The following is a 13,528-nucleotide window of genomic DNA, read 5'->3' on the forward strand; positions in this document are numbered from 1 at the left end:
CCTATAATTTGTGGGATCCCATGTGTGACTCAGTTTCCATCTGGAGTCAATTTGACTTAAAGAAGTCATTTGAGTTCAAGCTTGCCTGCTCCACTTTTTTTTTTAATAACCTTGAGGGCTGTGAGAGACTTCTGATTTAGCCCGTGAGGAAAGAACACTCTATCTAATAGACAGTATAGTGCTGATGACAAACTCCAGGAACACCAAGATAGAAAGCAAGGCTGCTTCTGAGCAGCAAGTACGTGATGGAGAAGAGGCTGCTCACTCAAGGACAGGAATGGTCTTGTGGTTAGACACTGACTGCCTGCCTGTGCTGTGCTTTGTTCTGCTTTTGTATATAAGCAGGTTCTGAAATAAACTCTGGGCTGTTTGGCTGCTTCAGCATGACCAGACAGGCCTCCTGATTCTATCCTGTCTTCTGTTTTTTTCTGACTTTTCTTTTTGGTCTCGAGGATCCCCCTACCCAGAAACCCTAGCTGACCTTGTAGGAGCAGACTGGTACAATAATTATCAGCGGGTTTCCTCCTTTATTTTTCCTATTTTCCTTTCATATTTTATGACCTGCTAGCCTCCTTCCCTTTACCCGAAGCTCATTATCTCGCCCTACTGACAGTCTCTTTCTGTTTTCCTGACTTCTGTGGTTTCTCCAAGTTATAACTCACATCTAAAGATGTGGAGCTATGATCAACAAATAAAAAATAACATGCAGCATTTATCTCCCTGGTTCTGGGTTACTGTACTCAGCATCATATTTTCTGGTTCTGCCTACTTACTGGGAAGTGCTCATAATTTCCTTTTTCTTTATAAATGAACAGAATTACATTATGTATACATTCCACAATTTCCTTATCCACTCAACAGCTGAAGAACATTCATGTTTCCATTTACTAGATATTGTGAATATACCGACAATGAGCAAGCTGATTAGTATGTTGAATCCTTTGGGCATATGCTAAAGAGAAATATTGCTGGGTTATATGGTAGATTTTTTATGATTTAAGAATCATAACAAAAAAGAATGTATTGAGCTTTAATACTGTGTTGGTTTAGTGCAAACACACTTTCAAATTTAATTTTCTTCATATATTTTTTGAGAATTTTATCAAGCATATACATTGCATTTTGATTATATCTACTACCCATTCCCTTTCTCTAACTTCTCCCTCACTTCCCCTTCAACATTCCTCCACCTTGACTTCAAGTCCCCTTCTTTATAACTTACTGAGTCCAATTAATGCCCCAATTATATGCATAGGTGTAGGGCCATCCCCTGAAGGATGGACAACCTATACTACCCATGAATAACAGAGTCTCCCTCCCCCAGCAACTATTGTTTGTCAAATAACTCTCAGCTAGGGGTTGAGCCTATGATTCCATCACCCCATTCATGATAAAATATCAATTGTTTCATCTGGTGTGGGTCTACTGCACGCAGCCAAAGCTGCTGTGAGCTGATGAGTACAATGGCCCTGTCGGGTCCAGAAGACATTATTTGTAGTAGTCCTCCTTTACCTCCAGCTCTTACAATCCTTTTGATCTTATTTTACCCCCACAACAGAGATCAACTCTGGACTGGGGCTTTTAGACTTCACAAGTATACCAAACTCTACCACATGCTATTTTATTCCTTGGTAATGTGTCCAGCCTTTGTTTTCTGTGTGTCATTCCAAGGAATGCCTTTGCAAACCTCAGTACTTTATAACTGGATTCTCCTGACAGAACTGTGGTTCGGGAGAGAATTACACTTTAATTTCTTGGTCCTTGCACGAGATGATACCCACTCCGGGCTTAGTTGTACCATATCAGTAAAATCCCAGCTGAGCATCAGTTCCTGAAGCCTCCTGCACTGCCTCTCAACTCTCCACTTGAGGGCCCCTCACATTCCCTTACATTAGCTTCTAGCACACCAATCTTTGTCTTCTCTCTGATCAGGCACAGATATTGCCCTGATCATCCAAATCTTTTGCAGACCATGTACTACTGCTTCACATGACCACACTGAATGAATCTGCAATACCAATTTCTTGGAACAGTATCTGTACATTGATTCCCTATATTTTTGGGTGTGAGCCTAGCCTTTAACGGCTGAGGCATCTCTCCAACCCAAGTACATTGATTCCTTTATACTCACGTTTTGTATACAGCAGAATTTAGAAAATAGGCAGAATAATGAACAGATATATTATGGTTAATTCACAAGTATTTAATGTGTTTCAAGATATTGCTAGCATCTATAAGTACTGTATTGACATTGAATAACTGATGCACCAGGCTGTGTGTCCCAAGCCCGGCTACAATAGTATTTTCCATCCTTGAGCCACGCCAGTCATCAGTCCACCAATGATGTCTAATACCTATTCTGGCTTGGCTTGTAGGGAATGAGGATATGTCAGAAAAGGCAGTGTATATTCCGCTTGTGGTTTGGGACACACATCTGGCACTGTGAGCTTCCCTACTATGAGGAAGCCTGAGAGAAACAAAAGGCATCTATGAGGACACTACACAATTTTTCCATTTTTGGTGTAGACTTACAGGATCAGGATCATTTAATCAGAGGCAATCTCCTGATAACTCCAGTGTCTTGTCACTAAGATTTGGCCTTTGTGCCCTTCCAGGTGAGGATCCAGACACAGTGGGACCAAACCAAGTCATAACTTGAACACTGATGAAATTCATATATATATATTTTCCCACTAAACTTTCAGGTGGTTTGTTACATAGAGATAGTAGTTAAAAGTCTAGATTTCAGCTTTTGTTCAGAAACATCTGGGCCATCGTAAGGACCCCACAGCTCTATCATCCTATATTTGAACAAAGGGTGGTTTCAGCTCAGTCATAGTGTTTGCCTTTTGTGATTTTGTTTTTTAATACAGGGTTTCTCTGTGTAATAACCCTCGCCATCTTAGAATTTGCTTTGTAGACCTGGTTGGCCTAGAGCTCACAGAGATCAGCCTGTTTCTGCCTCCTGAGTAAGTGATGGGTTTAAAGGTATATGACACCACAGCCTGGCTCCCACTTTTTATTTTATATTTTGATAGTTATTTAACAGCATCCCTGACTCCTTCCACATTGTGTTTAAATGTGATTTATTTATTTATTTATTTATTTATTTATTTATTATTTGTTTGTCAATCTACCTACTTACCTACCTATCATCTGTCTATCTATCTATCTATCTATCTATCTATCTATCTATCTTCAGTAATGCCAAGCTTCTCTACCTATTACTGAAATAAGAATTTCCCCAGACTGGCCTTCATGATAGGCCCTTTGCAACACACTGGGTTTCTTTCTTTCTTTCTTTCTTTCTTTCTTTCTTTCTTTCTTTTATTGAGAAAAGGAAAAAAAACAAGTTTCCGCCTCCTCCCAGCCTCCCATTTCCCTCCCCCTCCTCCCACCCTTCTCCCCTCCCCCTACTCCTCTCCCCCTCTCTCTCCAGTCCAAAGAGCAGTCAGGGTTCCCTGCCCTGTGGAAGGTCCAAGGTCCTCCCCCCTCCGTCCATATCTAGGAAGGTGAACATCCAAATTGGCTAGGCTCCCACAAAGCCAGAACATTAAGTAGGATCAAAACCCCATGCCATTGTCCCTGGCTTCTCATCAGCCCTCATTGTTCGCCATAAATAAGGGTCACGGAGTCTACAATTGGTGAACCTAAAAAGCTAAATAAGAAGAACCCAAGGAAAAACATATAGTTATCCTCTTGGCTATGCAAAGTAGACAAAATTGCCGGGGAGAAAATTGGGATCTTGGGGGTGGGGTGGGATGGGGGTAAGGGGAGATGGGGAGAGAAAAGGGAGAAGGGGAGGATGGGGGGAACTTGGGGAAAAAGGAGGATTGGGATAAAGGAAGGTTGGATAGGGGAGCGCGGAAGCACAATTCTTAGTTAAGGGAGCCACCTTAGGGTTGGCAAGAGACTTGAACCTAGAGTGGTTCCCAGGAGCCCAAGGTGATGTCTCCAGTTAGTTCCTTGGGCAGCTGAGGATAGGGAACCTGAAATGACCCTATCCTATAGCAATACTGACGAATATCTTGCATATCATCATAGAACCTTCATCTGGTGATGGATGGAGATAGAGACAGAGACCCACACTGGAGCACTGGACTGAGCTCCCAAGGACCCAATGAGGAGCAGAAGGAGGGAGAACATGAACACACTGGGTTTCTGACAGCTTAAAATGGTTCATTCCTGGAGCTCTGATTGTGGTGTGTGGCTTACCTTGGTTTCTCAGGTTTTCTGCTGAGTTATGTCTCCAAGTCTACATTAACCTAGTGAGGAGAGATCTTTTCATCTCCATAAAAAGGTGACCAGGTTTTAATATTTAACTGGGGACCCTAGGTTCCTGTGGAAGATACCATTCATGCAACTAAGGACAATGTGGTTTCTAACTGGTCTTGTTAAGGTATCATAGGAAGTTTATTTTTGCAAGCAGTCTAGTTACCATGGAAATTCAGTTCAAACTAATAAAAAAGAAGTTGTTACCATAAACAGTGGATAATTTGAGAAAATCCATTGTTTCTCTTATATTTAGGCTGTCTCTCTAAGGTCTTTATCTGAAATAAAAGGCAATGAGGGCATCAAGACACCAAGTTTCGTTCAGTAGAAATTAAATTCAAACGATGTGAAATCTACTCTTTTATTCATGCAGAGACTTGTAGATAGCATGAACACACAACAGACTTGTGCAATAGCTGTGGGAAAATATCTCAAATCCAATAATCCTATAGATTCAATAATACCATGGACTGCAGTGTTGAGACAAGAGAACCAAGTTTTAGGATGAAAGCAAACAGTCTTACGGTGAATGGTGATTCCAAAGAGCAAGACAAGCTGTTTGCCTAATATAAAATGTTTATTAAGTTACCGTACAGCTTTCACTTGTGTATTTTCATCAGAAGGCTTTCTGTAAACTTAGCATCAAATAAAAATCTCACCTTAATCTTACAGCCTGAAAAAATAATTAATTTGATTTTTTTTCATGTTTAGAAGAATTATTCAGTCAGGCTTTTTTTTAAGTAATGGCTTGCATTCTTAGTACCCTGCATATGTGTTCTCTCTGTTTCTCTGTCCTGTCCTATTCTGTCCTGTTCTGTTCTGTTTAGGTATGTATTGGAAATCAATTGAATTTATGATCCAGGTCAAAGTTCAGAATTTATTATTCTTTCTTTATAAGGCTGTAGACTTAAGGGACATGAGTTTGACTTTATTTTTGGAATTAACTAGAATTAGAAACCGGTTCCTTACTCACATGATGCTGCAAGGAGATAAAATCCCCTCAACACAGCAGAGCACTGAATTGTTACTGCCCGGTGACGCTCTAATGGCAAGTAGACTTTGAGGAAGAAAACGAGGGTTCCTACCCTTAGGGATATGACTAGCAAGGAGCCAAGAACTTTAAAAAGGTATATTTTCTATCCAATCTGCATTTCATATATTCACTGTACTTTTGTAAGAACGAGTAAATATTTTCACAAATAAAAAAAATCATTTAAAACCTCAATGCAGGACTGTTTCCATAGCAATTTTATGCCAATGTTCCAGTCAAACAGCTGACATGGATCATTACAATTGCTAGTTATTGAGGTATATTACAAATGATTGGATATTGTGAGAGGCCTCTTTGCCTGCTCTTAATGTCCTCATCTTTCTTATCCTCTTTTTTATTGGAAGGATGACTAATGACTGCTCCGTCTCTTGGATCATTTATACTCTCTGCTTCCCAAAGGATCAAGACAGTGGGATCCATGGGAGAGACTGTAGGGAAGGCAGAGGTGTTGCAATATCTACGAGGTCTTTATACTTCTGCCCGACTCTGAAGTAAAAGGGTCAGCTCAAGTCTAGTGGCTTTTCCTACAGGGTTCTCTGTCTCACAATAATTTCCATTTTGGGTAGCATGACAACTCAGCCACAGGAATACTGACCTCTCAGAGGACCGAACTCTTCCTTGTGGTACCCTGGAAGGGAAAATAGTTCCCTAACCACACTTCCCTGAAATTACCTCGAGTGCCTCATTGTCTTGCACCCCACACACCTAACCTTGCATGCCTAACCATTATAGATATTCAGACAGATGGATTCTTTTACACTAAGAAATAATAAAATCTTAGCATTTTGCATCCACATTAAATTTTTGCTTTTAGAATCAAAATTTTCAGACCTGACCTTTTAATTTTCATTTGTGGCAATACCATTCATATCTAAATAAAATAGTTACTTCAGGCCGGGCGATGGTGGCGCACGCCTTTAATCCCAGCACTCGGGAGGCAGAGGCAGGCGGATCTCTGTGAGTTCGAGACCAGCCTGGTCTACAGAGCTAGTTCCAGGACAGGCTCCAAAGCCTCAGAGAAACCCTGTCTCGAAAAACCAAAAAAAAAAAAAAAAAAAAAAAGAATAAAATAGTTACTTCCCACATCTATGATTTCTTTCGATATAGATATTTTCAGTTGCAAAATGTTAGCCAAAAATTTCATGACGTTGTGTGATGTTAGAAAGGCAATCTCTGAAAATGCTAATGCCTCCAGGACGAGTTAAGATGTGGTAAATGGCCCAGTTAAAGGTGTTACCACAGAGAGTCACTCTGGAAACCGCAGTTGTACTTCTGCAATTTAGAGGTGGCATAATAACTCGGAGTTCTATTCTTTTGCTTTCTCTCTTAGCCTGAGATCACGGGGAAACACGGTTGGAGATTCTTTATAACACTACATTCCTCAGCAGCCATTAACGTCACTCAGTTAAGCTGTCTCCTGAGCAGTCTACAGAATTTTTCCTAATCTATTTGAAGAATTTCAGAAGTCACGGTGCCTTCCAAAGCAATGAGTGATTAATTAAGCTGTTCCATCTTTTGAACTCTGGGCGAACTTTCACACTTGTTACCTTGTGAACTCCCCCGGAACCTCTGCTGAGGATGATACAGTGATTCCCGGAAGGAATCACATGGCTTCTGCCTTCTAATTTCTACCACTCTGTGTTCACCTACATCCAGAGACCATTTCATTTTATTTCTGATGGATTCCACATTTCCTGTTTTGATGTCAAAAATCAGTATCAGTACTCCTTCTGACTTTCACTTTAATAAAACAAATATACTTTGTATTGTCTACTAAATTATTCAAGTTGTTCATGAATGTTGCAGTCACGTGTTCATATATTTTTTCACTTTATTTCTTTCTCTCCTTTAATTCAAGTCTTACATAATTTTTTCTAGTTCTACTCTGTCAATTTTTTTTTTTGGTTTTGGCAGTGTGTAAAATATATTCAATAGTGAAAGCAAAAACTTTATTGTGAAGCTCCACAGTTTCACTGTCGAATGGCTGCTCTGACTGTCAGGAAGGTCACTGAGTTTCACTCTCTGGATATGGTTCATTTCATATATAATGTCTTCTTTTTGTAGTATTTCTCTTTTATATAATAAAGTTTAAAAAATTGAGAAAGTCTCACATTAATAGTTTAATTAGTGAGTCACCTTAGGAAAAAATCTGAATTTGAGAAAATGAACTTCATTTGACATGGAATTCCCAGCACTTTTTTACCCTCTAAGTATATAAATACATACAGAGTTGCAAATGACTCCTCACACAAATCATTAGCAGCAAATATTATATTATCATTTAAAAATTTTGTCCCTCCAGTAGTTCCTATACTACTATGTACACACTTGTATTTCACTTAATTTACTAGACTTTTGTGCAGCTGGGATGGATACCAGTGCTTTATATATACTACATGGTCACTTATTCACTGAGCTCCACCCCCACTTGAATTGTTAATCATACCTTCTTCTTATGCTGAAACACTAATAATATAACGTAAGACTAAACATTTCATACATTTGTCAATAAATTTCCAGTGTTCATCTGCTTATCTGTAGTACTTACTGACATTATACTAAAATCCCCATGCAATTTTATGAAATAGTAGTTCTTTCATTAATATATTAATTTAAATTCATTGAAAGTCTCCAAGTCTCATCTCTGTCTCTCTGTCTCTGTCTCCTGAGTTTTCATCCCTCATGTTTACCTCTCTCTTGACATGGTCTCTTTATGTTGCCCTGTTTGGCCTGGAACTCATTATGTAGGCCAGGGTGAACTTGAATTATGTATTACTTCTAGTGAAAGATTCTGTAATAGAAGTGATTGAATGATAACGAACAAAAGGAAAAAAATATGATTATTACAAATTACAAGATGAGAATTATTATAATTTATTTTAGGGGTCCTGTATTCCTTATTTTAATTAATAAAAGTAATTACATAGGCATAAACAGTCCCACATTAAGAGAGTATTTTAAGAAAAAAAAAGCTCAATACTGGGTTTTGGGTACCATCCCTCAAACAGTTGTTTGGGAGTATCTTGGAAAGCCCTCCCCCCAAATTCATGCTTTTGTAGGAGCCATTTCTTTTGGTTGTCCATCATAATTTGATGGTAGAACTCTGTTCTTGAAGATACCACACAGTTTGGTCATATGACATGGAGAAAGAGAGGTAGTAACCAGGAACCTTCTTCCTTGTTCTCTAGTTTTCATAGCATTGGGAGGTGGTTGCTATTTAGGCTGCTTTTGGAGGAAAGTTATTAATAGCCTGACCCAGCTGTGAACACTGTGAGCTACAATAGTGACCAACATGACAACATGCCTATGAATACAATAGTGACATGCATGTTAAGGGAGATAACAAACATTTCCTGATTAGAGTGAAGGCTGGCTGCAGAGCAGAAACTACATGATTAGTACTACTGCAGACCTGGTCAAGAACCTATGGTTGGGAAACTCATAGACACCAAGAATGACAGCTACTCTATTTGCTTATAGATTGACGATACTCCAGTGGATGGCCTCACACCCTACACCCAGAGGTATAAGGAAAACATAAACTGGACTCACTGGAGTATAAAAATAAAAACTGACACAAATTTGGGAAGGAATTGGGAGTAAGGGTGGATCTGGAATGATTTAGAGGGATGATTAGGAAGTGAACATTATCAAAATGCATTGTATGTATATGTTTATGGAAGTTTAAAATAGCATTGCATTAAAATGTGGAAAAAACTCAAGATATCAAATTACTAAAGGAGACATACAAAAAAATGCAACCTTCATCAAAATATTCATGATATCTTTACTAGCTAGTTTGATTTCAACTTGACACAAGCTAAAATCATTTGGGAAGAAGGAACCTCAACTGAGGAAATGCTCCCACCAGATTGGCCTATGGGCAAACCCATGGTGCATTTTCTTAATTAGTGATTGATGGTGTGCTCAGTCCATTGTGGGTGGTGCCACCCTTGGGGAGTTGGTCTTGCAGTCTATAAGAAAGCAGAATAAGCAAACCTTGAAAAAAAGCTAGTATGCAGTATTCTTCTATGACCTCTACATCAGTTCCTGCCCTGACTTCCCTGCATTATGGACTGAACCCTTTCATGCTCAAGTTATTTTCTGTCATGGTGTTTCACCACAACAATAGAAATGCTAACTAAGATGATACTCTTCATAGTACGAGAAAAAATTCCAAAAATTATTTGAGAACACAATGAATACTAAAGTAATCTTATTTTTAAAGATCAGTGCTGGAATCTTCATAAAGAATGAAAGAGTAACAAGATCTTTGCATATAAACAATCAAGTAGACCAATGGAACAGAAGGACAGAGTACCAATAAATATATCAGCACATCATTAAACCACCCAGTCACAGGAAGGGTACTGAAAATATATTGTATAATAAATTGGAGGAAAGGAGATCATCTGTTGCAAATGGTATGGGAAAATTAGAAAAACACGTGTAGAAAAATAAAACTAAATCTCTCTTAACTTATCTAAAAATCAACTCAAAATGTGTTAAAAATGTTATTTAAGACTTGAAATTCACACTCCCAGAAGAAAGCAGAGAAATTCATTTCATGATCCCAGCATAGGCAATGAGTTTTTGGGCAAAATTCCAAAATCAGTAGAAAAAAATTTAAGAATTGGTAAACAGGATTCTGTTAAATAAAACATTTTTTTCCTTTATCACATAGGGAAATAGTCATAAGAATGCAAGAAAAATCCAATAACATGGAGGAATGTCTTTGCCAGCTATTATCTGACAAAAAGTCAATACCCATAGGAGACGTAGAGGTCAAAATATAAACAACCCAAGGAAAATGTACAAATGATTTTAATAAACACTTCTCAAAAAGAGAGAAAACACAAAGGCCCAATAAATATAAGAAAAAATATGTCATAGTCTTAGCCACCAAAGAAATGCCAATCAGTATTATACTGGAAGCTCATTTCACAATAGTGAAAATGAAAATTATATAAGAAAAAGGAAAATGAAAACATTCCGGCAAGGTTGTACAAAGGGCAGGTATATGCTGCATTGTTGGTAGAAGTTTAACATAATACTGAAACTGGTATAGTGAATCCTCATTCCATAAACGCTAAACCTTCATGATTTTAAGCAGCAGCACCCGTGGATACACTTGCAAAGCAAATGAACTCAGCATAGGAAAGTGATTCCTGACTGCTCCTTTTCACTGTGGCTTTATGTACAACAGTTAAGTGATGGATTCTGCCTACCTGGAGGTCTAAAGAAGAATGGGTGTGCTGAGTAGTTCTATGTGAACTTGACACTAGCTAAAGTCATTGATAAGGAGGAAGCCTCAAGTAGGTATATGTCTCCCTAAGATGGGGCTGTAGGTCATTTTCTTAATTGATGATTGATGGGGGAGGGTCCAATCAATATGGGTGGGGCCACACCTGGACGAGTGGTCCTGGATTTTGTAACAAAGCAGGTTGAACAAGCAATGGGGGGTTAGCCAGTAAACAGCACTCCTGCTGAATCAGCTCTTAATTCCAAATTCTAACCCTTCCCAACTTGCTTTTGGTCACAGTGTTTCTTCATATCAATAGTAACCCAAAGTAGAACAATGGGTAAAGTAAATGCTGTATATGTGTAAATACACAGCGAGTCTTATTTACTACAACAAAAGGATGAAATACTGCCACATGCATGAAAATCAGTGGAAACGGATATCATCATATTAAGTGGAAATAAGCCAGGTTCATGAACAAATATTGCTTATTTTCTGATAGATGTAGAAACTGAAATCCCAACAAAAAGCCCTGAAAGTGGAAGAGAGTCCATTGGGGTTTGGAAATGGACCAGGAAAGGAGGAGAGAGAAGGAAGGTGGACAAGGCCAGGAAGTAGAAACCATAAACTGACAGGAGAAATACATTGGTGAGAATGCCACAGTGAATCTTATTAATTCATACAATAAACACAATAACATTCATGTAAAAAATAAAAAAATAATGCTGTTGTATTGCTTCTCTATATGGCATGCTAGAAAGAGCAAGCAAGCGTACAGCCAAAACTTATTTGTAGATTCTATAGTATGGGAAGGAAGAGCAGGGAGCTGGTCATAAAAAACCATAATTACAAAAAAACTTTCGGGCAGATGGGATTCTCTACAGATATGTTATTTATGGAGCTGGTTACACTGTAGCTGACATTTGTAGGCTTCATACAATGGGTCCCTAAATGGTTAAGTTTTATCATTTATAAGCAATATGTCAAAATCTGACTTTCCAGCAGTACAAATTTATCAACATCACTAATTCTAGTTCAGTGTAAAGAGATACTCAACAATTTACAGATACTGATGAAAAAAAGAAAAGGATGTTTTTTATTCTTGGAGATATTATTTCTAATTGCTCATTTTCAGCTTACCAATAAGATGTCCTTGTGACTTACAAGTAAAAATTACAGATTAGTTTATTTTTTAAAAAAATAGCCGCATTGAGCAAGTGCCTGTCTTGTTAATGAAATAACAAGTTCATTAAAATAATGTCTGCAAGCAGTAGTACTTCCTTAAGTATAAGCTTGTTTAATGAGTTCATTGTATGCTAATCACCCTGTCTCAAGTTACATGTTATTGTTTCCCTCTTTGCAGTTCAGGAGTTACCATCAGAGTTGCTATAGTGTACCTCTTGTGGTCTAGTAAGTAATTTCATAACGTAGACAGGTAATGGAGATAAGTCAACTACTTGAAACCTTCACACAACTGTAATTCACATGTATAATACAACCTGGAGCAGTGATAACTCCTGGAAAAGTGATGAGCCGGCAAACACCTTACCTTTGTGTTGGGGTCACGTAGCTGTTATCGTAAGCCTCGTAGGTCTGGTCATCATATTCACCCCCATAGCCATCATCATACCCCTGAAATAGATGCCAATAAAGTAACTTTTACAAATCGGTCTGCTTTAATAATTTTTGTTTTCTGAGGATTTATGCCCCATAAGCCTGGGTTAATTTCCATGCTTGGTTATATTTGAATATATTTACAATTTCCACATGATGAAAAATACTGCAGATTTTTTCTGTCCTTTTTGGTGACATATGTGATTTTTTTCTTTAAAAAGAAAGAATTGAAGTTGGGTAAGTAAGGAAGGGGTGGGTTCTTGGTGTTGTTGGGAGAGGGCAAAGAATATGAACAAAATATATTGTATGAAAAATTTATAAAAAGTGAAATATATATTGGAAAGGCTTAGTACTTGTCAATTGTACTTTTAATCTATCAAAAACATGGAAATGCCTATTTTAAGAGTCATTTAAAATTTTAATATATAATAAAGCCAAGTTAGGAAATAAGATGTAATCCTTTCTTTTTGTAACATTATTTTCCGGAGCTAGAATGCTAGCTCTTTTTACAGAGGAATCTATGTTCAGGTCCCAGCATCCGTGTTGGGAATAACCCCAGTTCTAGGTGGCTCTTCTCTACTGACTTCAGTTGGTACCTGAAGTCATGAGCACATACCTCCACACACACACACACACACACACACACACACACAGAGAGAGAGAGAGAGAGAGAGAGAGAGAGACAGAGAGAGAGAAAGAGAGAGAGAGAGACAGACAGAGAGAGAGACAGAGAGAGAGAGAATATTATGAATGAATAAATCTCAAAAAGATTCTGAGCATCTAGTAATAGGAACCTCATGGTGGTATAAACTATTGGTCGCAATCCTATTCAAAGTACTGTTTTCATGTAACAGCCATCATATTAAGACAGAAAACCTAAGGTACAGGGTCCTTAAATTGTGATGAGGTTTCAGGCATAAAATAGGTTGTTATTGCAAACAAATAAAAGCAAAGATGGGAGATTAAAGTGATTAAAGTAATTTTAGTTTGTTGTAAACTTTGTTTTTAAATCTCATAAGTAATGTTATGTGCCATGTTTGAGTAAATTACTGTGACAAAATGACTGGAGATTTGTCATTCTAGAGTGTGCAAGCAATTGGAAATTACTTGTTGCAGCTATCAATCACTATGTGACCAATTCAGTTTTATTTCCCTTTGTGGTCATTGACTTGAGCCCTATCCATTCATCTTGACTGCTCCCTACTTTGGCTTCTAGAACTTGGCTGGATAGATTTTTCTCCATGAAACATGCTTCCACTCAATCCAACAAGTCCATACCATTACTTCACTCCAGAGACTTTTAAGTCTCTTTTATCTTATGCCAGACACTAAAACAGAAAATTGCAAAT

At 38.1% G+C, this 13,528-nt stretch overlaps 1 protein-coding gene across 2 annotated transcripts in view; it reads right to left on the minus strand.

Annotated features, from left to right (window-relative positions):
* Khdrbs2 (KH RNA binding domain containing, signal transduction associated 2) overlaps positions 1–13,528 on the minus strand; it is a 393,692-nt gene that overhangs the window by 30,947 nt on the left and 349,217 nt on the right. For both annotated transcript variants that reach the window (XR_005974643.1, XM_041656192.1), the window contains exon 7: positions 12,115–12,197. Coding sequence is in view for 1 of the 2 variants with exons in the window: in XM_041656192.1 (XP_041512126.1) it covers positions 12,115–12,197 (83 nt within the window). In the remaining variant the exon portion in view is untranslated. The remainder of the gene's footprint in view (positions 1–12,114; positions 12,198–13,528) is intronic.

This window comes from Microtus oregoni, unplaced genomic scaffold (genome assembly GCF_018167655.1).
Source record: "Microtus oregoni isolate MIOR12 unplaced genomic scaffold, Mior012 000007F_ref0000211, whole genome shotgun sequence".
NCBI classification, from domain to species: domain Eukaryota; kingdom Metazoa; phylum Chordata; class Mammalia; order Rodentia; family Cricetidae; genus Microtus; species Microtus oregoni.